Source organism: Vulpes lagopus, chromosome 6 (genome assembly GCF_018345385.1).
Source record: "Vulpes lagopus strain Blue_001 chromosome 6, ASM1834538v1, whole genome shotgun sequence".
NCBI classification, from domain to species: domain Eukaryota; kingdom Metazoa; phylum Chordata; class Mammalia; order Carnivora; family Canidae; genus Vulpes; species Vulpes lagopus.
Genome location: NC_054829.1, coordinates 38,929,102 through 38,954,024, shown reverse-complemented (window position 1 = coordinate 38,954,024; position 24,923 = coordinate 38,929,102). Strand labels below are relative to the sequence as shown.

Sequence of the window (24,923 nt, the reverse complement as noted above, 5' to 3'; positions counted from 1 at the left end):
ATCATATTGTGGTATTTCGTGTAATGACTAAGAATGTTGGCAGAAATCTTACTGGCTGAAAACCTTCAAGGTTTGTTCTCTTGTGTGTACACACCTATCTTGGGATTTAAAGCGCTCAGTTGTTTTCCATTTATATTTTCCCAACTGGTTAGGAACAGGTAATAAGTCACTGAATGTACTTCTATTTAAATGGATAAATATGGAATTTTACCTTCAAATTTCAAATCACTACTGTGAAAGTAAAAGACTGTTTCTCTGTGGTTAAATTTGAAGAGCTGAAGTGGCAACCTGTGACTTATGGATGTGATGGCCTTTTGTTTGGTGGTGATATATGTTTATACATTTTTTTTTAAGATTTTATTTATTTTAGAGTGAGTGAGTGTGCAAGCAGGGGCAGACTGAGAGGGAGAAGCAGACTCCCTGCTGAGCAGGGAGCCTGACATGGGGCTTCTTCCCAGGTGAGCCAAAGGCAGATGCCTAACCGACTGAGCCCCCCAGGTGCCTCTAGATGTTTGCAAATTCGATGAAATGTCTCAGTCTACTAGTACATTTTCTGTCTACATTTGTAAAAAGTGTAATTTGGCTTTTTCCCCCATGATATTGTACTTATCGCTATGTCATATGACTTAAGGCCTAGTGACTTGTCCCTCTAAGCGTCTGACTTATTTCAGTCAGTAGTGTTGAATTATGGGATAGAAAGAAAGGGTTAATGACAGAAGGTTAAATCCAGAAAAGGCTAACATAGGGCATAAGTGAGGTGAACCTAAGGATTGCTGCCTACAGGCATGTGGGGAAATCTTTGGTGGGTGGGGGTAGAGTGGCTGAATTGGGCCTCCATCCTGTGGGCAAATACCTGAAGTTTGTAATTTGAAGGAGGAAGGTTAGCTTTTATCTGAGTAATAATATGGTTAGAAGTTCTGTGAGGTCTGTACATTGAATCAGATGGCTGGTTACCTGGTCAAGGACCACTAAAAGCAAAAATGAAACACACAAAATAGTAAGTTAATTGGGAGGGTGACCCCTGGGACCTATCTTAGCTTCTCATTTTTTAAATTCTCCCTTCCCCTCAGCATTAATTGCATATCCTTCTACCTCTGCATGAATCTATATTAGTATGTATGTAAAGAGTTAGCTTAACTCATTAGAAATAGAAATCCAGAATTCCTTTATTAGCGGTTTCTTGTTATCTGGAAACTTACTTGCTGGCTCACTGAAATCTATTGATTTGGTGGGTTTTCAAAGAATAAATGCTTTCAATACTGTTTTAGAAGCTTTATAAATAACTCTGTTTTTCAATGTAGCTAAATCTCTGAAAAGAGCTCTTTCAACTTATTCAAGACCTTTATTGTATATTTTTTTCAAAATTCCTTCCCTTGCTTTATCTAGCAAATCAATCCATTTCCTTATATTTATTATACTGTGCCAATTGTTTCATGATTTATGTAGATTTCTATATAGCGCTGCCTGATTACTATGGAGTATAGGACCGGTGAGATTTCTTTGTACAGAAACTTTTAGAAGTAGGTCTTAATAATATACTTTGTTAGAGATTGAAGCCTAGAACTTTAGTTCCCACAGCTGGGCTTCCCTCAGAGATCCTTTCTTCTTAATAAAAACTATATAATTTATTCCTTTTCTCCAAGATACTGTATCAAATACACATTTTATAAAGATATTAAAAACATAATATCTTCTCTAAGAGGAAAAGCCTATAGGATTTGTTTGCTGGTTTTAGTTTTCAAGAAGCTTGAACTCTAAGGGGAGAGGAATTGGTGCGAATGTTTCTCCTTTTATTACTGACTAAATTATTTTCCTTTAATTAACTTAAAACTCTGTCCAACAAAGAATAATATGAAAGAAAATTCTGTGGCCAGGGAAAGGAGCTGGGCCACCCAAGTCTAGGGTATAGGAGTAGGAACTAAGTTTGTTTTGCTTGTCTTGGCATTAATTGCCAGTCCCCAAAACAATATCTGACTTAGCATGATTATAAAACAAAACAAAAAGTAAGGTGATCTAGGAGCATCCAGGATGCTTCCTGGGGTTAAGCTCGTTACATTTGTTAACCTTTGTGGAAAACTTGCTTATTAATTCACAGAGGTACAGAGGAGCCAGTACTCTTCTGTAGCACCACCAGTAGGGAAAAATGAAAAACAAAACCAAAAACACTGAAAAGGTTCTTGAGGATTTATCATTTAATTTAATGTATCATGTTACTTTGGTATTAAAGTATATGATATGTTAAATTAGGGGAAATACTATCTCTTAGTCTAAGTGGAATTCATATTAATAGAATCTATCTAATTTTCAAGGAAGGGGTATTTCATAGAAGTGATCTTTGGTTTCAAACAAAAGTTGTATCTGAAATTTTAACAGTTCCCAGAGCACACTACTTATCTTAAAGGGGCCCACATTTTTCCTTTTCTTTACATTTTTTTTCAAGTCAGTTTCTCTTCTAAACTTTTTGGTTTATCTAATGTTCAATCAGAAATTTCTTTCCTTATGGAGTACACAAGGTTATCTCTACTCTGAATTTTTTGTTTTCGTTGGGGCTCCAACAATCAAGCTTGATTCTTTTTCCTTAGCAGCTTTTTGAGATGTAATTTACTTGCTATAGAATCACCTATTGTAAGTGTACAGTTCAGTGAGTTTTAGTAAATGTGTGCAACTGTGCAGCAGTTGCCACAGCCCTCCTCCAGAACATTTCTACCACCTTGTGCATTTTTGCAGTCGTCTCTGCCTGCCTCTAGCCCCAGACAACTATTAATCTGCTTTCTGCCCATAGATGTAGTTTTTCTAAAAATCTCATGTAATAATCATATAGTGATCCTGTTTTGTTTTCCATGGTGGCCTTTTTCAATATTTGAATTAAGTATCAAAATGAAAAATCTGGGGATCCCTGGGTGGCGCAGCGGTTTAGCGCCTGCCTTTGGCCCAGGGCGCGATCCTGGAGACCCGGGATCGAATCCCACGTCGGGCTCCCGGTGCATGGAGCCTGCTACTCCCTCTGCCTGTGTCTCTGCCTCTCTCTCTCTCTCTCTGTGTGACTATCATACATAAAAAAAAAAAAGAAAAGAAAAATATCTGTAATCTGTAATATTACTTTGAAGTAATATCAGAACTTGAAGAACCTAATATATTAAGGTGATTTTCAAGTTAGTTTGTATTACGTTCTTTTTCCTCCTCTGTCAACTGTGATTTTATTCTCCTCCTTGTCCAGCAATGTGTCTGAATGAGTGCAAGTAGGTGGTAAAGAGAGAAGGCAAAAGCCATCCAGCAATTTTATATTTAAAGAGGAACCCCATGAGTCAGGTCTATGAGATATGCAGTAAGGTTCAAACATAGGAGCTAAAAGTAAAACTAGACAATGTTCATGAGAAACCGTACAATACTTCTTAACCTGCAAGTTGCAAAGATCCCTCAGAGAAGACAAAAAGCACTAACTCTAGAAGAAAAGATTAACAAATTAGACATTATTAAAATTAAAACACCCAGTGATCAAAATAGATTAACAAAATAAAAAGGCAATCTGTAGGCTAGGAGAAATAGTCTCTATATACCTAGGACAAAGGAGCTGTTTCCAAAATATGTAATGTTTTTAACTCAATAAAATTGGGCTTGGATAGTTCACAAAAGAACACATGGGAGTGACCACATGAAGTGGTTATATTCAGCATCAGTTATCAGGGAAATGCAAACTAAAACTACATTGAAATAACTCTTTGCTTAAACTAGATGGTTAAAATTAAAAAGACATAGCACCAATTTTTAGTGAATAGGTGGAGTAACGTGGACTGCCATATATTGCTAATGGAGAATAAGATGATACAGTCAGTTTCTTCAAATGTAGAGTGCTACAACCACTTCAGTGTATACCCTTGCCAAACGGAAAATTGTATTCTTAAGATCATATGTTACACTGTATGTACATTGTACTGACCAGAAAAGGGGGAGGGGTGTTAATATTCCAAATACACTAATGATTACTAGTTCCTACAATAATCCCCTCCCTTCCTCCCTCTTTTTCTTCCTCCCAGCTTCTCCACCTTCCCTCCCCTTACTTTTTTTTTGGGGGGGGGGGCGGCAGTCCAGCTATGTCAGGTATTGTTTCAGAACAATAGTTAGTCAATTAATGGCAAAGATAATAGAACAAATTTAGTTTCTTCCCTCTGGGAATGAGTCCAGGATAGGCGTTAGACATCCCAGTAACATGACAGTAGCAATGTGATAAATGCTGTAAGAGAGGTGAGAATAGGGGAGCTGCTCACTCCAGGAAAGGCTATCTGAAGGGGACTAGGTGACACCTTGTCAAAGCTTTGATGAATAGGACTGATCCTTAGGTGCGGTGGGAAGGGCTCTCTGAAAAAAGGGGAACAGTGTGTGCAAAAGTTTCAGAAGTAGGTAACTGTGATTAGAAGTGCCAAAAGGTGGCTGGTGGTGGTGGTGGTGGTGGTGGTGGCGGTGGTGGCGGAAGAAGAGGAAAGGGAATAAGTTAGCAAGCATATCACAAAGTGCCTCTACCTACCTGCTAAGGAATTTTGGACCTATCCTGAAAAGAAAAGGAATCACTAAAGCTATCATCTTGTCTTCCTAACTAAATTCTTAAATTCCATAAAATCAAGGTCTGTTATTCATCTTTGTATTCTTTATAATGTCTGGCCATGGTCCTGGAATGGGTAGGACAGCGAGTAAGTGCTGATTGATCGCTAAAGCTGTGATAGTCTCTTAGAGTCTTGCATGCTTGATTCAGCCATATTATTAAAATGAAATGAGTCAGAGCAGAGATACTTTTGGAATGGAGCGGGGGGGGGGGGTGTCTATTACACTCTGGGCCTTGTGCCAAGGCATTCCCAGCCATTATCTAATTTAATCTATGTCATTCTTACTTAGAATCTGCCAGTGACCTCAGGTTGCTCTTATGAGAAAGATCAAAGGTCATAGTATCCTTCAAAGCTACTGTTCACTGTGCTGCTTTTTACCTATTTAGTTCCCATTCATTTCTCAGCTTTCGCTTCACTTCCCTGGGACAACCTTCACTGCCCTACCTTTCTCCACAACAGATGGACTGTCAGAGCTCAGCTTCCTGTGTGATCGTATCTTGGTTCATGTGATTATTTGATTTCCTTTCTCAAGATTTCATTTCTCAAGAATATGAGCTCTGTGATACTTTTTTGTCCCTTGCACCTAGCACAATGCCTGGCATTTAATAAACACTCCAAAAAAAATTTTGGTTGCCTGAATGAATCCTCGAGAGAATTCTATCAGATTTTTCAGGTGAAGAAATTGAAGTCCAGAGGTTAAGTCACTTGTGCAAGTTTGCATAACCTGTGAAAGCCAGACCTGGAACTCAGGAATGCCTGACAACAATATCCTCTTCTTTCTGCTAATAGACACTCTGTAGGCTGTGAATGCGGCGGATGGATACAGTTTCATATTTGCATCTGTGCTGTGATTCTGCCTACCTGTTGAATGATCAATAGAATGGACAGCATAGTGGTTAAGGGTGTGGGCTCCGTAAACAGCCTAGACTCAAGTTCTCCTCCACCATTTACTAGCTTTATTACCTTGATCAAGGTACTTCATCTTTCTATGATTCAGTTTCCTGGAAGATGGGATAACAACACTCATTTTATCGGATTATTATGAAAATAAATTAATTCATATAAAATAGTACTGCTGAGCACACAGGAAGTGCTCAATACTTGTTAACTATTACCAATATTCTTTTATTTTTTCCCCATTTTCTTTTTCTTTACATTTTTTTATTATTTTAAAGAGATTTATTTATTTTATTTATTTTATTTATATGATAGGGATGGTGGGGAGAGAGAAAGAAAGAACATGTGCTGGGGGAGTGGGGTGCTGCAAGGGGAGAGGGGGAGGATCTTAAGCAGGCTCCATGCTGAGTGTGGAGCCCAATGTGGAGCTGGATCTCAAGGCCCTGAGATCATGCATGACCTGAGCCAAAATCAAGAGTCCAGTGCTTAACTGACTGAGCCACCCAGGACCCCCTACTCTGTTTTCTTACTGTAATTCAAAATTATATCCAACGACCCTATAGCAATTTTTAATTTTTACTTTATGGAAATTCTTTTATTGCATAAAACCATCTGCTTCTAAGTCCTAGTTCAACTGTGGAAGCATTTTTCTACCTCTAACAGTAAAACATCATAACATTAATAATCTTTGCTATGAATATCTAGGTTTTAGGATTCACCTGTTTCTTTATACCTCTGCTCAGCAAAAGCATACTGCTGTAGTGTAGTAAAAGATGCAACGTGAGTAATGCTGTTTTCTCTTGCAAATCACAAACTTTTCTCCCAAACTAAGCACCATATTATTGAGGTGTTTGAATAACTGACCTAACTACCACCCCCCACAAAAAAACCCCCCTAATTGTTGGGAAGTGATTGATGTCACATTATTTTCCTCATTCATCAATAGGTGAGAGCAAGTATGATTTATAGGAAATTAAAAAGGGAAGAAAGAAAAATAATCAATTCACATATATAATAGTTGCATGCCAAAAATCTTAATATTTTTAGCATGTTCCCTCATAATAGAATTTTCTGTAAATATTTTACATTCCTTCCCTGATTGTTCATTGTTAAAATTCTTAACTAGTTTCTTGTGGTAAGAGTGTAATAGTGTGTGGGTGTGTGTGTATTTTATTGACCTAACTGTTTACCTTGCTCTTAAAAGATCACCTGATTTAAGTCTAAATGACGAGAGAAATAACAATAGTGCGGCCACCCAGCTACCTGCCCTGTGCCAAGCATTACCCCATACTTAGTCCATTGCTAATCTTCACAATAGCCTTGCAAAATAAATGATATGTCCATCCTGGAGATGAGGAAGTAGAGGCTTAATGAGATGAAGAACTTCCCTAGGAAGCTTGCACCTTATCAGGCCCTGAGTGGCTGGGCCTTGGAGGGAGGTACAGGTGTTAACAGAATAGGGCAGAAGGGATAACCAGGATCTCAACCTCATTGGGCCTTATTTTACAGCATCTTTTTATTATCTTACACCCAACCGTCTGCACCCTCAACTAGATAACTTTCCCTATAGTAATAGAAATGTACCAGATGCTCAATACCAGTAACACAGACCAGGGATGATTGAGTTATAAAATGCCAAGAACTTTTCTCTAAGCACTTTATATTCATTATCCTCTTGTTGTTATTCATTAGTTATGGGTGTTTGTAGATTGCCTTCCCTTAGTGTCCAATCTAAGCTGCACTCCACTGTAAAATTAATGTTCCCAGACACTGATCTGAGAGGCTGAGTCTGGGTTCTGGAGTTTGACAGCTGCAGGCTGAAAACCAGCCCCATCTTTACCAGGTGTGTGGTCTGGAGCAAGCTACTTACCCAAACTCCCACTTCAACTTCCCCCAGCTATATTACAACAGGCATTGTTACTACACAAGAATGTAATAATGAGTGGAACTCAGGTTTGTTGTGGGAACCAAGACAATGCCTACACAATGCTTGGCCCATAAAGTGGTGAATAAATCTTAGTGGGGTTTGCAGCAATGAAGATGCCATGTGCTTGCTCATAACCTTCATTTGCTCTCCTTGGTCGAGAGAATAGCTCCTTTATTCTAACATTTAAGACTTTTCACAAACTGGTCACTCTCCACCTCCCAAACCTTTTAAGTGATGATTCTCTTTGCATAAATTCCAGTACCTCAGCTAAGCCGGTCACTGTCCCCCAAACACACCTAGTCTGTTCTCGCAATCTCTGCCTTTCTGTTGCTGTCCTCCTCTCGTCGTGTCCATGTTCTTCAGGTCCAGCCTGATACTCAGTGTTTGTGGAGCCTCCTCCCACAATCCTGCCCCTGTAGTATGAGTAAGCCTTCCAAGCACTGGAGCTCTGATGGTCTTTAATGTTCCCTGGGCCCTTTACAGAAGCACACACTGGCTCAGGGCCTTCTGTCTGTGCTCAGCCCACTTTACCACATCCTTCAATAAGTGTGGGGCGAGCCTTGTTCTTATTGCCATGCTCAGCCCCATGCCAGGGATATATGCTTTCTTAGTGGTGGCAACATACACCTTACCTTCTCAATCTTTTCCAAGTTCACTGAAATGTATGTTGGCGCTTTTTTTTTCCCCTTTTCCCTAATTGGTGCTGATAACCTCTCCTATAGGAATGGCATTGAATCTATGAAATACTAATTACTATTTTTCTTCTCAGGATGAACTTGACCTGACAGACAAACACAGGGAAGCCATGTTTGCACTTCCAGCTGAGAAAAAATGGCAAATATACTGTAGCAAGAAAAAGGTAAGAAATTCATTATGTTTATGGTTAAACTGGAAAATTATCATTTTTCATGCCCTTTGCTCCCATTTCACTACCGAAATTCAGACCACTCTTTGTAACATACAAACCAGATTGTGGCCTGGTAGCTACACATGGCACCGTGCCAACACCATATCCCCCACACCTATAACCATTATTTCTAATCCTATGCAGCTAAGACCCAAAATAATAGTGGCGTACGCAAAAATCAAAGTTCTCCCTCTATCCTTTACATAAAAGTTGTTATCTTGGTAGATTGAGTAGTATTCTAGGTCCCAGTACTCCTTTCCCACCTGCTAGCACCTTTCTATTTCAGCGCCTTTAAGGTGTGGCTTTGTCTTCATGGTCCAAGGATCTCTCTGGCCATTTCATATTCCAAACTAAGGAAAGGGGAAGAAGGCACAGACTTCTCTACCTCCCCTCGTAGGGCCATGTCCTGGGAGTTGTCCACCTGAACTCTCCTCACATCTCACTGTTAGCTACATGGCCTCACCTGCAAGGAAAGCAGTCTTTATTCTGGTTCTCTTACCTTTGGAGAAGGGAGAATGGATGTCAGCACTCATGGTGCTAGGCATTACCCCATGGACTGTATCTCCTGCAATAAAGTTCCCTCTGTCATCTTTAAAACTGTGAAACTAATCAAGTTCTTGGCCATCTTTTGCCATTTTTTCTTCTGTTCCAATAGAAACTTGAATCAAGATGGGATAAGCAGGAAGGGCAGGCTATGCACCCCAGGGAAATGTTACCTCTCTCTAAAGCAGTAGACACTCTTGCCTCCAAGGAAATAAGAATAAACTGTAGCAATCCAATTTCTTTTCAAGACACAGTTTCGATCGGAGAAATCTTTTTTTATGTGACTAGCATGCATTTTGAGGCCAGTTGCCCACGTGACTGTCTCAGCACCACTGCCTCTTTGCTGCCTTGTATGGTTGCCGTGCCATACTTTGCAGGAACATCTCTGTAGTAGTGAGCCTCCACATGTCCCTCTCTAGCCACACTTTGTGCCTCTGTGGGTGAGGCATCATGCCTTAACTCATCTTTGTAACTCCAGCATCAGACACATTGAAATAAGTGTATGATGAGTGAATGACTAAGTTGTCATTAGTGTTATGTTGAACTGTTAGAAAAATGTAAAGCACGATTAGTTTTCCCCCTGAGCACTTACAATTGATGAAACTATGTGTGGGGTTTGGTTCTGGGGGCCTTTGCTGAGAGATGTGTCCAGCTGTAACTTCTCTTATGATTTCTGAGTTGCTACCAGGTCAGACCAAGTTGTAGTCTTAAGGATTTCTAATCTATAGTAACCAGGAAAATGTGTTTGTGAATGACTATGTCCTCTTTCCCTTTTGTACATGTGTCTCTTTTGTTGAACTGATTGTCGTGGCTCAGGAAACAGATATTACACACTGGGAAAGAATTGTAAATTAAAAATAAGAAGTGTTCAGTTCTGAAAGTGATGATATTGTATATTCTTTGAAAACAAGGGACCTTTTCACGAGGCCATCTTAAAGACTTAGCCCCTGGAACTGAACAGGAAAAATCTTCAAGTGCCTGTGTGTACGTAGGACATTGCCTATTTTGGCTCATCCAAATGCTGAGTTTTTTCTCAAAATTAGGAAACAATATGAAGTGAGGATTGAGAATCGATACACTGGAGGAAAGGAAAGGGCAGGAAAATGGGAGCAGCTTACTGAGGGGAAAGTTTTCTTCTTTCCCAGATTTTATTACACCCTTGACAGCAATTGAAAGTTAATCATGGAAACTACTGTCCCTTAGATTAGAAAAGGCAAACCCTGGAGGATAGTAATGACCTTGGACTTGCAGCTGCTGCTCATTTTTCAGTTTCCAGGCCTATCAAATCCCCTAACAAACCCTGTCTCATGTGCGCACAGTGAGGTTGCCTTTTTGTTGGAGGATAGATATGGATGTGGCCACTGGCCTCAGAATCCCATTTCTTGACGGATGGGCCCTTCCTACTATTACCTGGCCAGACTGCACAGATCTTTGGAAATGCAGTTTTCCCGCTAGCTTTGTTCCTCAGCCTGGACTCCTTATGTGACAGCCAAATCGTGGCTGAGTGGGAAAGCCATTTTAACTCTAGGGATTCCCATGGGTCATAGATCTGCCTCACTTTAAAATGGATGATAATGTTGCTAAATTAAGGATTTTCTTGATCAGAGCTTCTCAAAATGTTAAAAGTCTGCTATGTGTTTGGTCGGAAACTGACCTTTTGGGGTACTGTAATAGGGAAATAATACAATGCATAAGAGAACAAAAACCTAAGTGTGAAAAGGGCATGATGTTTATCTCACTTCATGCAATGAAGTGCATGAAGGGAAGGTTGCGCATTCTCAAAATGGAGCACATGGTGGCCATCTTTATGCCTAAGAACACATTGTTTTCCTTGGACTATATCTTAGGTAGCCTTTTCAAATCAGGCTTGTCATCAGCAAGCCAAACCACATCCCTTTCTCAGGCCAAGGGAAAGTTACACACTCATGGCTTCTTAGGTTTTTCTATCTCTCAAGATTAGAACCCAAGGCATTACAGACATTCTCACACATAGTGAAGCCATAGAGTAAGGGCTCATGAAAGCCAACAGAAACAGACACATGAGTTGGTGAAAAGCAGACTTTGTGTATAAAAGTGCACAGCAGTTGTGGAGGCAAATGAGACTGGGAACTGTTGATGGGGCCAGGCCTTCCTCTGCCAAGCGGCTGTTTTCCACCCAATGGTGACTTGAGTCCCGGCAGCAGCTGTCTGCTTATCAAGCTCTGTGCTTGTTTCTCACACTTGCCTCTATCTACATCTCAAGCTGAAAACCCATTTCCAGAGCCAAAATGAGAGCAGCAAAAGTATTTCTGGGGCTAAAAGAATTGGAAAGAAATTAATTGGAGGTTTGCCTAATTGAGTAATCCGGGGGAGAGTAAGAGATGGATGTTGCAGCCTTGTTGAAAGTCCAAACAAATCTATAAAAAACAACTGGACTGGTTGGTCAGTCATGGTTTGTCATGTAGCAATTCACTGTCAAATTTTTTAAACTTTCGTGAAAGGACCACAGAAAGGTCCTGTTGGTGGAGCTGGAGGTATTTTCAAATAGGAAATGTTTGTGGTTCTTATCTTTAAAGGTAATTCCCTTTTTCGTTCCAATCACAACATACTCTTTTGTTTAAGTGAGGTTTTTCCCAGTCTCTAGCCAGAAACTGCATCTGTTAACAATCTTTTGGATTTTAAACTGAAACTTTTTAAACAATGAACCATCTGACCACGAAAGGCATCTGGCCATGCTGTATTTGCTTATTGTTAACATGATTTTTAAACCCTGGGAAAAGTAAGAGAGGGCTTTGGAGAGAGAATAAAATGGTGTGTACACTGTATCATGGCGACAGCGATCTTATCAGCACTGGCAGAAATCTTTAATTGTAGTTCTTCACAGGAGCAATTGCACTAGTTTGTCACTCTCCCATCCCTTATACATATCCAAAAAATACTTGCTCCCCGTCCTTGAGCTTCCAAGTTTAAAGAGTAGATGAATGGTGTTTATGCACTATTAGCTGTAGTGTCATCAGGTATTTGAGGCAAAGATCAGAATTTGATGAGTGCACCATTTTCTTTCCTTTTGTTTCTGATCTCAAAAGCCAAGTTTTAAGTAAATGGCTTTGGATTCTTCATATTGCATTTCTGCATCTTTTCAGGTCATCTGTGGAGAAGGTGAATTTTTACTCTTGCTGCTGAGTATGTGTTTGACTGTAGTTTAATTAAATCCTTTAAGAATCTTACCTAATCTGGCTGCAGTGGAGTTGTGATTTGTGCAACGTGCTGATCTGGTGCTAGGTACATTCTGAAGACATCTAGGAAAAGTGGCTGAAAATTCAGTTGATACTTTTCATTCACTCCCTTCATTTGCTTTGCATATCCTAATTGGACCACTTCCCCACTCTTCTCCACAAAAAGCAATTCTCCTTTCACCACACACACACACAAAGATTAAAATTCTATTGTGTACAGTCATCAGGATACAGTTCTTTCAGTTCCTTGAGAGCTGAGACCCTCCTGCATTTAAAGGAACATATGCTAAAGTGGTAGAATTAAGACAAAAGGAACCATCAGCTTTCTAAACAATTGTCAAAGAAACAAGCTGTAGAACAAGGAGGTGAGATGATACGTTTATCCTCTAGTTGTTCCCAGTATCCTAATGCGAAGCAGTGGTTGGGCACTAGACCTGGAAGACCTGAGAAGGAAGAGAAGCTAGGTATCCTTTCTTTACTATAATTGTTTAAACATACAGTAAAGTGAGCTTTGGGTTTTCAAGTATTCACTTTGTTAGCTATCAAGATTTCAGAGAGGAAGTCAATAGAAGGGCAGCAACTAGATTTCAGTAATTATATTTCTAGACCTTTCAACAAGTAGTTGGGTTGGTTTCCTGCCATTGAGTTTTCACCTGATAATGGATTTCAGTTGGCATTTGTACTCCTAAGTGCTAAGGGGTTGAAGACAGTGGTACAAGTAGAAGTGATCAGAAATCAGATTGGGCTGTCTTTTGCTCTCTACTTCTCTAAAGAATAGATGAGGGAAGCACAGTAGCTGGAGCGCAGTGGCTCTGTAAGCTCTGAGACTCTATGCCTTATCTGCATATTCCTTGACTCTGAAAGAGGAGGATTTGTATGTAACTCCTTACCAAACCATTAAGAAACAACTAGCCTAGAGTACCTGGGGCCTCACGCAGGAAGTCATGCAGTTGATAAAGGGCAGGATGGTTTGCACTTCAACTAAAGTATATTCCTTTAGGGCAGACTCCTGGCTAAATTCTGAGCATGATTAAACCAGTAAATCAAATTTCCTGGAGTGGATGATCCTGGTAGGAGAAGCAGATAAGATCAAGTAATTGCCAAGTCTTGTCATAAGCTCCACAATAGGGTAAGCAAACAGACTCTGATGCACAGAGGAAGGAGCCACCAATCACCATTTAGCCCTATCTAACAGTTACACCAGTGAGAGGCCTGATGTAGTCATGCCTTTGTCCCATCATCTAGTTGCTGGCTCTTTTTGCAGCAGTTGAACTATGTTCACATGCACTGTACACTTTCCTTCTTGATTTATACTTTGTTCTTTGTCCCTTTTCCGAAACTGAAAAGGTCAACTGTAGACTGTTGGCTTCATCTGATCTTCACTAAACACAATTTGTAGGACTTGTTAGGAAATTTGTAAAGAGGCTTAAACTTTTGAAAAAAAAAAAAAAAACATGAGGGCAAGGCAGAGTGAAATAACTGAAGTTTATTCAGCCTGGAGAAGAGAAAGGCAGAAACTCCTACATAGTTTAAAAAAAAAAAAGAAAAGAAAAAGAAAGAAAGAAAGAAAAAAGAAAAAGAAACTCCAACATAGACTGATGTTCACTGGGTGTAATTACCCCAGTGAAACTATGGAAATGTCAAAATATTGCCAACTTCCAGTTGGTAAAGAGTTGCCTCAAGCCATCCTGGTAAAAATCTCCATGACACTCTGACTGTTCCCCCAGGGGTCTACCAGGTTCCCCCACGATTTAAGCGTTCACTCCTGGCATGACAGAACAGGGGACCCTAGGTCCCTGTTCCCACATTACATAATTGATTTTGATTCATTGATGTCTATGCCATGCTGATTGATAAGTATTTTGAACATTGGCCTAAGTATAAAATGTTGATTGACCTGAAGATGGTGATCAAAACCATTTGATAATATGTATTCAGAGCCTGAAACATTCCTCTTTTAGGAGTTGATCTCATGGAATTGATGAGAAATGCAGGCCAAGAACTGTGGGTGAGGCAATTCTTTGCAATGTTGTTCCTGAAAGCCCATGATTGTACCCAACTTAAAAGAGGATGGTTATATTATAATACACAATCCTAACAGACTATCTTGTAGCCATTGAAAAGTCATGTTTTCAAAGAAATTTTAATGGCATGGGAAACTGCTGAGAATGTAATGATAAGGTTAAAAAAAGGCATAAAACTATAATCAGTACAATCAAAAGTTTGCAAAAGAATATAGGTAGAGGAAGGCAGACAGTTGGGATTGTGGGTGATTTACTTAAAATTTTTTCCTTCTAGATATTTCCCAAATTTCCTACAGTACATTCTCCCCCTCACTTTGGAATATTTTCCCCCAGCTATAAAAATAAAATTGGTCTTTTTAAAAACGTGCATATAATGTATTTGTATCAGTTAGGTTTCAGAGAATCAGGACTACTGATAGAGACACACAGAGCAAAGATGTTCACCCTGACATAATCATGGAAGCTGTTTGAGCACTCTCCATAAGGCTATTGTCTTTATTTCTGTTGCTGGAGCTTCATGTCCTTGGAGCAGGCAGTTGGAAGGAAGGTAGATATAAACTGGGAGAGAGCAAGGATAGGCTGGAGTCCACAAGACAGACTGAAGCACATGTCAGTTCTCTCACTTTCTGACTCTGATGTGGGTGTCATGCAGAAACCTGAGCCATTAGTCATGGAGCTCTGCACACACACACCTGGCTCAGGAGAAGCTGAAGGAGGATCCAGGGGAAGGTGGAGCAGTTGTGGACCTGCCTGCTGTTCCACACCAACAAGGTGAGCCAGCAGATAAAGGACAACATGTGTGAGGTATAAAATGGCTGCTGCTGTGTTTCTGCCCTTCACATTTCCTGTGAGAATCTCTCTTATGGCTCACTCTATCCAGAAACCTACAAGTCTAGCCAACTCGAACATTACAAAGCCACCACGTACTTATACTGAAATTAGGAGGAAAAATAAATATTATTTAAAATGTAACCACTGTTTGTGTTGTCAAGGCAACCCTGCCCCCCCTTCCCCCCTCTCTATTTTTTCACTCTTCCCTGGTGACATTAAAACAAAGGTGAATCTGTAAACCACCCAAAATTTTTCAGTACCATATATCTATTTAGGCAATAACTGTGAAAACATGAGGATCTTGGCCCCAGTGAGATTTCCACAGTTTTCTGCCAAGAACCCCCCTGAAGCCATGTTTCTCTTATTCCCCTTTCCCCCCTAGTAATGTGATCTCAAAGCTAGTGACCCATTTCCTTTCTTTCTTTTATTTTTATTTTTTAAAAGATTTTATTTATTCATGAGAGACACACACAGAAAGAGAGAGTCTCAGAGACACAGGCAGAGAGAGAAGCAGGCTCCATGTAGGGAGCCTGATGTGGGATTCGATCCTGGGTCCCCAAAGCAGCACTAAACCGCTGAACCACCCGGGCTGCCCCTCTTTCTTTTCTTTTTATTGCAAAAGCCAATGCTATCAAAATGAACACCCAGTTTAAGATTTGAAGTAGAAAATTCAAGGTTCCCTGCTTCTGGCAGCTTTAAACCAATGCCGTATTCCAATAAAGGGTGATCGGTTCATGAATATTTATGTGCCTTCAATTCCTATAATTCCTTTGTTCAGTGACATCCATTTGGGGCATTTTTTCCCCCTCCCAATGATAACCAGTTCTGTCATTTAAGCTGTGCCTACTACAACCCCTGTCTGAAGTGTGCAGAATGGTGCTGAGCTCATAGTTTTATATTGACAGACAGTAGGCACCCAGCTTCATTAATGAAGAAAGTAGACTTGCCTATAGGATGAACCAAAACATATCTATCTTCATTGGTGTTCAGAGAAGTGAACAAATCTAAAATATCATGGACAAGTTCTGTAGGCTTCCATTGGGGTTTTACATTCTGGTTCTGTACAGGCCTCTGTTTTTCAGTCTTGAGATGTTGCAAGTAAAAGGACTTGTCTTGGGGTGGGTTATCTCCAAAAGCCTTTTCAGCCAATAGGTCTGCCTGCAAGCTCCCTGAATTATGTTTGCCCCATAATTGTTCTAAACTGGATTATAATAGTAATAGCTATGAGAAAATACTTTGCATGGTGAAAGGCCATTCGAAGGGTGACCAGAAGAAGGAGGACACCGTTTACTAGGTATCCTAGCATATTTCCGAACCTCTCTGATATCTCTCTCTTCCTCTCTTAAATGAGATCAACATCATAGGGTAGTTGTGAAAACTGAGATAATATGATTTCAGAGTTATCAGAGCACTTCAGGCATGGTCGTGACAGCTGTTGCCACTGTCAATTTCAGTGATGGCGACTATGATCAAAATAGTAGCGTGAACTCATTTTCTGCTTGTTTACACTCATGCAAGTCTGGAATTCATCTCCATATTCTTAAATAATGATACCTAGTTTTCTTAGAACAGTAGTGAGGATTTCAAAAGCCCTCTGCCTTAGTAACCACAGAAACTTTTGGAGGCAGAAATAGTAAGTTAGAAGTATACAGTGTAGATAAGGGAAGAAACCAAGCAAATCTTTGCTTTTAGCACCAGAAATTGGTAAAAGGAGGCCCCCTTTATGTCAGAAGTTCTTGAGCAGTGGTGATCAACATGTAGTCCCTAAACTCCTAAGTGGAGCCCTTAATCTGGTATCAGGAGCACCCTTAATTTACATTTAGAAAGACTGAGACCCTGAGAAAGTCTCTGCTCCACTTCTTCTCATTCACATGCCCATCACAAGTGCTTCTGTCCCTGCTGACCAGGTATAGTCCCTGGAATTGCTCCCATCATTGTGCTTGGCTGGAAGCAGTTGTGAACATGGGCTGAACTCTGGAAAATGAGTATGTGTGTGGTCAAGTCAGTTTTTAAATAAAATGAAAATCCTGTCTTTGCTGCCTAGAAGAGGCAAGTGGTTGAAAAATATCTTCAGTTTTTAAAGTACAAGAACTGAAAATATTTTTAGAAGAGAACATTGCTCCTGCTACTTTATGCAATGAGGAAAAAAATCCGTCATAGGATACACCACCAAGAGGTTCCACTAAACAAGTCAACTTTACAAATAAGTAATTTATTAAGTTGAAGTAAGCTGGAATTACTGGTGCCCTGTTGAGCAACAAAACTTGTTCAGAGTTGCAGCATTATAATTCAGTAGTGCATTCTAGCTGTGTGATATCCAAAATTAAGCTAACAAAACTTCAGTGTTGAGGAAATAAAGAATATTTTAGTACAGGTATAGAAATCTTAAACCTAATTCCCAGAGCAGACATTCTGGGTTCTGATAAATTGGTGTTCTCTAAAATTTTAAAGAAGAAAACTAACAAATTTCTGATAACTTTCCCCTCCACTCATAGGATAAACTACCATTTCCTGGTTGGTGATTTTATTTTTGTTGTGAAATTTTAAAGCTGTCAAAATATAACAAACATCCATGTTGACCAAATGCTAACATTTTATCATAATTACTATGGGTTTTAAAAAAAGAAATAAAACATTATAAATAACAGTGGAAGCCCAAAGGTGACCTATTCTGGAGGCTTTTATGTTTTCTTTTCCTTGCCCATGCATTTATAACCTTATTCTGCATGTATATATTCATAAACAATATATAGTCTTTCTTCATTTTAACTGCAATATAATGTTCCATTTTATGACCATACCACAGTTTAATTATTATATACCCTTTTGGATAATGCTTATTTGCAGTTTTTCATTATTTAAAAAAATATGGCAATGAACAACCTTGTGCATGTGTTCAAGAATTTTTCAGGGATAAACACCAAGTCATGTAATTACGGAGTTGTTTGCTATGAACATTTTCACCTTTAATTGCTCTCAAAGTTGTTGTAGCAATTTATACTGCAGCAAATTAGTTGCCAACCATCTGAAGGATTAATATCCTCTGAGGGGAGGGAACTGGTATTTTGTTCCCCTGATCAATCACTTTACTTAAGTTTGAATGTTTCAGATACAAGAAGCTGTCATTCAAATAAGTTCTTCAGTTTTCTCCAGTGTGTCTTAGTAAATCAAACTGAAGTAAAAATTACTGGAATAGAAAGTGCTCATTTAAAGAAGAAAACCCCAAGGTTTGGAAAAGGAAAAGCATTCCATTCAAATACCCAAAAAAGCCAAAATGTTAGCAGTATATAAAAGTGGACAATTCACTCAGCATTATGTTTATTTGGCTTGACTACAAAGGAAGCTGCTCTGTGTGTGGTTCACTCTTCCTCTCCTCTATGCCTTTTTACACCCTCAGTCCCAGACTCCGACAAATTGTTTCCATCTTTAGCAACCTCTTGACTGATCTATGCCATCACCCAACACAGGAAGTCCCTCTGAGGCACAGGCCACTTCCCTGATGGGCAACTAATGTACAGGTGCAGAACCAGCACATCTGCACAAGCAAGCTGACTGGCTATGGCTAGACATGCCACAATTGGTTTCTCTCTTCCTCTAATCAGAGTACCTTTATCTCGAGCATCTATAAAAATCATGAAAGCCTCTCTCCTTTCTTATACTCTCATACTCCTCAATTCCTTTGGATGTTAAGGAATTGAGTTTATGATTACTGTGTGTCTGTCCTCCTTGCCTAAATTCTGAACTAGTTTCTGGGTACAAGTCATTTCCTGGATTTGGAAGTTGTTAACTCTTAAGTTCATAAATACTCCGTTTGGTTTTTGATAGCATTGTAAAAACAGTTATGTATCTGCTTTGTGGATACCATCTCTCATGTGTGCTTCCTCACACGTGCATTTCTGCAGTGAGTAATAACCCCATTATCGAAGGCCTTGCTTTCCCTATGAATAGGGAACACCAAGTTGAAAGAGGGTGGGAGAGAATGATCCTGTAATTGCACTTACTTATAATCATTCAAACAACAATAAAAGTAGCAATATAGAGCTGGAGGGAAGTAGGCTATCTTGGTTGGACACATCAGTGAATGTGGAGTAATGGGGAGAGTGGATGTAGTGTATCCTGGGGAGACCTAATCTTCCCTCTGGAATGAGGGCTAGACAAGCAACTCCCCCAGATTTCATTCTGTGCTTGTCATTCATGCCTACTTTGGTGCTATGCTAAGGAGAGAACACTCCTCCTATTTTAGCTCCAGTTGCTGGAAAAGACTTGTAGTTTAGGGTTTGAATGGATTCCTTGGGAGGGCAGTACTTCTCAATTGCCATAGAGCAGCTATCTTTGGCTTCCCAAATCTTAATTCTTAAGCAGATGCCTTTTGAAAGCTCCGGTACAGAACAGATTCCATCATGTGTTAATTGCAGAGTTAGGAGTGCACGACTACCTTGGAGCTCTCAGTCTTGGTTATAGAATACTTGTCAACAGTACTATTGTGGTGCAGGGGCTCTAAATGTGGCATGAGGCCCTTTGGGCCCCTTGCCTGTGTGTTCTGAAGCACATAGGCACAGCTCCATTTCACTTCCAAAATTCTGCAATCTACAGGTATAGAAATACACATTGAGTGTCTCAGTGGCAGCTGTATCTCTGATGGAAAGAGGTATTACTATATCTCACATCTGAGAATCCAGAACTAGCTGCCCATTCTCATTATTGCCAGCTCAGTAGGTCCCTGAGGGACATCTGGCACAGGAGACACTCCAGATCAATGCATGTCCTTTGTTTGAGTATTCCTTAGGACTGTGGCTTCCTTCCCTGGTTGACTGAGTGCACTGTGAATAACCTCAAGCAGTTGGCAAAAAGGTTGATCTTGATTACCAACTCTGAACAGTTGGGGGTTGAAGCCTGGAGCACTTTGAGAAACATTCAGAGGTTATGAATGGATTCAATAAGACTAGTGCGGTAATTAATTAGCAAGGTCTACCATGACACATGATGGGAGAATGTGGCGTATGTAGCAAATTTTGCCATCCTTGCCCTTGAGGGCTCCTCTTGCTCCTAGGTTATAGTTGAACATAAGTATCCTATTCCATGCTTTCCCCTTCCCCCTGGGTGTCTCCCTGGTCTTCTCTAAGTGCTATGGCACCTTGTTTCGTAGAACAAATACACAAGGCCTGCCTGATTTCATTGTCTCCTGGAGATAGGTCTATGAAAGACATCAATGGAAGGAAGTATCCACTTTAGGAGAGGGATCAAAGAAGTACAAAAGACCCTTTCTCTGAGTTTTTCCTATACAAGTGCTTATTTTATTCTTTTCACTAATAGCACTACTACACCTAATACTTTTGAATCTATATTCTACTTGGTGCATCTCGGAGCTTCACTCCCTTGTGAAGTGGTTGAAGAAACTTTGAGCTTCCAGTTTAACTTAGAATGTGCTAATACTTCTAATTTGGGGTTCTCCAAATTCCTTATACTCCAGGAACCTAGTAATTTGTGGAGTTAGAAATGGGTTACAGTAGAAAGTCTACCAAAGAATACCAACTTTAAATTACAGTGTCTTAAATTCTCTTGTTCTTCAATGCAGTATGGGAACAACATTTGCCTTAAGCAGTCTTAAGATAGTATCCTTTTATCTGTCCTATGTAAGTAAGGGCACGTTGTTTCCTCAGTTTCTAGGTGTACTTCCCCACGTCCTCACATTTAGGCATTTCTTAGATGGTGACATCTTCTAACTGATGCTTTTCTTTTTTATTTCTTCTCCCAACAATGCTGTCATTAATTCAGTAGTATGCCGTAGAGTAAATGATAACTTAAAATCAGAAACGTGGTTATGACTTCCCTTCTTGGGGACAATTAATCCTGTCTTAGCATTTTTCACAGTCATCCTGTGAATTCCTCTCTGGATGAAATATGCCTTTACAGGATTACTATTTCCCTTGATTCTCTGCTTAGTTTAATTACTGTTTTCCAAAACCCTCTCTTTATAGCCTTGTGTTAAGCATTATATTGCAAATCATAAACACACTTTGATTGTTTTCCCAAGAGCAGGTTACAGAACATCAAAACCTGCTTTACGACATTCTGAAAGGCTGGTCTGGTAGCAACAAATCTGGTAGCAAGATGTGAGGCAACAAAGGCCATTGACACCACTGATTGGATTTCCACACTGCATACGGGTTTAGTGATGTGTGTCCAAACATGTTAATTTACCAACCAGCTGGACTGAATTGTACCTGGGTCTGTAGCTCTTCATGGTGACATGTGGTCCAAGACTTGACTCTTAACAAGTTATGTAGAAGTAATTTGTTTTATGTCATTGTATACCTTTGTGTCATAGGCAACAGGGGAATGTGGGTTTGTATCATTTCTGAAAATAATAATTGGAGAATGTTTCTTTTTCTTTGCCATGAAAATGAGGGGGAATTGTCATCTAAAATTGGCTTCAGATGTTGAAGTTATACTGATTAAGATTTTTAGGCTCTAGTCATATTCCATGCTATGAAGTGCTTTGCCAAAGATATGACTTGTTAAAATAAATAAAATAAATACCTCATAGTTTAGGAAGTGGCCTGTAAAGTCTCTGCTTTTAGTTCTAGGTAAGGATTGTGATTATTTTCTTAGATACATCAGCACATGAAATGCATTTTCCCCCAGGATCCTGTAGCATATGACTTTTAAGATTTTGGTTCTGGAAAGTCAGCCAAGGCTTTTTCAGGAAAGAACAGGGTGTTGGAACAGACTGAACCCCAGAGCCGTTTCAGAAATGCCATTGGTCTCTTTACTCTTGAAGTCATATTGTTACTCTTCTCCTTCCTTGTTCCATAGCTGCCATCCTCATAGAAGGACTAGATCTTTTTCAAGTGGCACTCTTGTTTTCTGGGGTTTGTGATTTGGGGGAGAACAAAAATGATAGATGGTGGAAAAATAGCACAAGCCTAATTTTTAATTTGGAGTGTTTCATTTCAGCTCATTCAGAAATATTTGATCATTTTTGCTAGTGTAAATAAAGTTTGTGACATAGAAAAAATATTAATCTAACATTTTGTGCTGTCAAAAAATGTCTCCAAGCATTTTTCCCAGGAGTGCTTACATTTGATTTCTATTTTGAAATTAAAAGGTAATTGATAAAAACTGGAGATTAGTAAAAATGCAGAAGAGTTAATAATACTTGGCTGTTTCTTTTTATCATGATGAGAAAAGGGGGTAAAATCTACAAATGGGTACAGTTCTTTGTAACTATATTTGTAATAACTGAAAACCTATGGTCAGAAGTTTGTGATAGTGTAAGAAACTCTTAATGCTAACATTTGGAAGCATATTCTCATCAGTCTCATGTGGCCTATATTCATGGATCACTAACAAGGAAAGCAAAAGCTTTGTTCTTTTATTTCTGTGTTCTAACACCCAATACAATATGCAGGCCATTATAAAACTCAGTCAATATTTATTGGGTGAGTAAATGAACGAGAAAGAAAGCAAATGACTCTTTAGATTCAGTTCAGCACTGCAGTTTTGGGCATGATGAGCAGAGGGATTCTGCTCCTATCCAGCCCTTGAGAAGTCCTGCATTCAACAACAGTACAGTATTCCTACTGCTCTCAATTTAGGCTATGTGTTACTCCTAAATGGTGTTGGGATCCAGACCAAACTATTAGGGAACAGTGGTCGAGTATTATAGCTTTTTTTTTTTTTTCCTGGTTGGGGAATGGGAGGGATGAGGACCAGATCTAAACTCACTTGAGCGCACAGCTTTTTTTTTTTTTCTTTCTTCCCCTCAAATGAGCTGTGCAAGAATTCTTAGAAATATCCCCCAACTATTCCCCCAACAAATTTCTGGGGAGGATAGAAGACTGGGTGTAACTGCGGTATCAGGAGGACAGGGTAGAGTGGTCTCCATGGTTTCAAGTCAGAAACTCAGTGATACACAAATAGAAACCACTGAGAAACCTTAGCTTGCCACACAGCCAAGGCAATATAATGGAAACCAACAGATTGAGGTGAAATAGTCAGGATAGAGTAGGTGTTCTTGAGCAAGAGCTTTGGGCAAGCCTGAGCATCTGGGTAGTTTAGGTGTGAAGAGCCTGGAGCAGAGTGTTAGTCATATAGCATGGCTTCCACATTACACTTTTATAGATTGTGTCCTCTTCAACCAGAAAGTACTAGTCATGCATCTGTTACTCTGCTAAACTGTAGTTACATTGAAATGGGGGAGGGGGGGATGTACCAAAAGTTGTCTGTAGTACTCCTCAGAGTGATCTTAACTTTTTACCATCTTTGATTTATTTAAGAAATCTGAAAATTGTTTTTTAAATAAACTAGTAGCAGTACAATTGATTAGTCCTGCTGACCATTTTTGTATCTGTTTACAAATACATAATTATATACGCCTTTGCCCTTAGATTCTTTTTGAACCTGTTGTAACATCTTAGGAGTTCTCTTGTTTATTAATGAGTTCAGCAAAATCAGTTCATGCCACGACTTTACCTTTTAAAAGTTATCCTCTATCAGTATAGAGTTGTAAACTTCGAGAATTGATAGAGAAAGGGCTCACTTACTCTAAATGATCAGAGATCTTGAATAATATTTTAGACTGGAGTATATGGTAGGAAAGCAGGAGACTCTCTGGGAAAATGTGCATTGTATATCGATTCTAGTGAGCTTTTTTATATCTGGACAGACACGGCTCGGGGGTCAGAAGAGGTGTTCACACACATACAAGAAAGAAATTCCTGTGATGTTTGAAAGGATGATATACAGGGAAGAAGCAGGGGCAATATAAGTGGACTCCAAAGACTTGACAAGCAATAATCTAAATGCAGCTTAAACTTCCCACAAAGTTTCTTGGCAGCTAGGGAGCCTAGGTCCTACTCACACTTTTTTAATTCTGTAAACTTGTATTTGTGTTTTAGAGATAAAGCATCCTCACTCTTACAATAATAAGATCTATTTTATTGTTGAGTTTGTGGCCAGTGTTGTTACAATATATGTACTTAATAAAACATGAACTACACATATTTTAGTGCTTTGTGAGAAATGTCTCTTTTATTCTAAATCATAAATGTTATTTGTTGTGAACCATCAAGAAAGCAAGAACTTGTTCTCTTTTTTTCTTGGGTTGCTATTTTGGTCAGAAATCTTCCAGATGCACTCTTAGTAGAGACTGTCTAGAATTATGATCACTGACATGTGAGCATATCCCTTTCAGAGGAATTTAGATATATTTGTTGGAGTTATTTTTGCAAAAAGTAGACATGAGGGTGTGATAAGCTTATGGAAAATTTGAGATTTATTTATGAATTGAGGAAGATAAACTTATGCTATATCCAGTAGAGAATTTTTGGCTTGGTAAAGAGAAGACTTTGGGAGGACATAATAGCTTTATTCAAATTGTTTAAATATCTACAGGGTTATTATTCATAGGAGAAATTAGACTTATTCCATGCAGCTCCCAAGGGCAAAACTAAAGCCAGCAAGTGCTTGAAGTTACAAGGAGACATCTGTCAGTTCAGTCTAAGGTAAATTTTCTAACAGTCAGTGAGGGTTCTGGTTCCAAACATTTGTGGACTCCTCAAAACCTTCTCTCAGGGAACATAGGATCAACCACCTGCTGGTGACCTTATATGAGAGACCCCTGTGAGGGGAAACTTGGACTAGGGTGTCTCTTGGGTCAAAGACATTGCTATGTAATTATGTGATGGCTTTCCTTAAAAACATACAGATGTACTGCAGCACCAAGAAAAATGGAGGAGATTTACTTCTCTGACATGGTTCTAAATGCTAAATATGAAAGCCTTTGTCACTGCAAACCCTCACTTCCAGTCTTTCCGGAAACTAACTGACAGTCTGAGGCTTAGGAGGAGGTGTTGGGTTTCCTGGCAGATGCAGAAGCTGCTGTTCTGTAATCATTTTTTGTGTGGGCCCAACCAGATTTGGACAGCAGATCCACTTGATATGTAATTGTGGCAGTGCCCAAACAATGTAACCAGATTG

At 39.4% G+C, this 24,923-nt stretch overlaps 1 protein-coding gene across 2 annotated transcripts in view; it reads left to right on the top strand.

Moving 5' to 3' along the window:
• DAAM1 (dishevelled associated activator of morphogenesis 1) overlaps positions 1 to 24,923 on the top strand; it is a 165,280-nt gene that overhangs the window by 76,097 nt on the left and 64,260 nt on the right. For both annotated transcript variants that reach the window (XM_041759978.1, XM_041759979.1), the window contains exon 3: positions 8,192 to 8,281. In XM_041759978.1, coding sequence (XP_041615912.1) covers positions 8,192 to 8,281 — 90 coding nt within the window. The remainder of the gene's footprint in view (positions 1 to 8,191; positions 8,282 to 24,923) is intronic.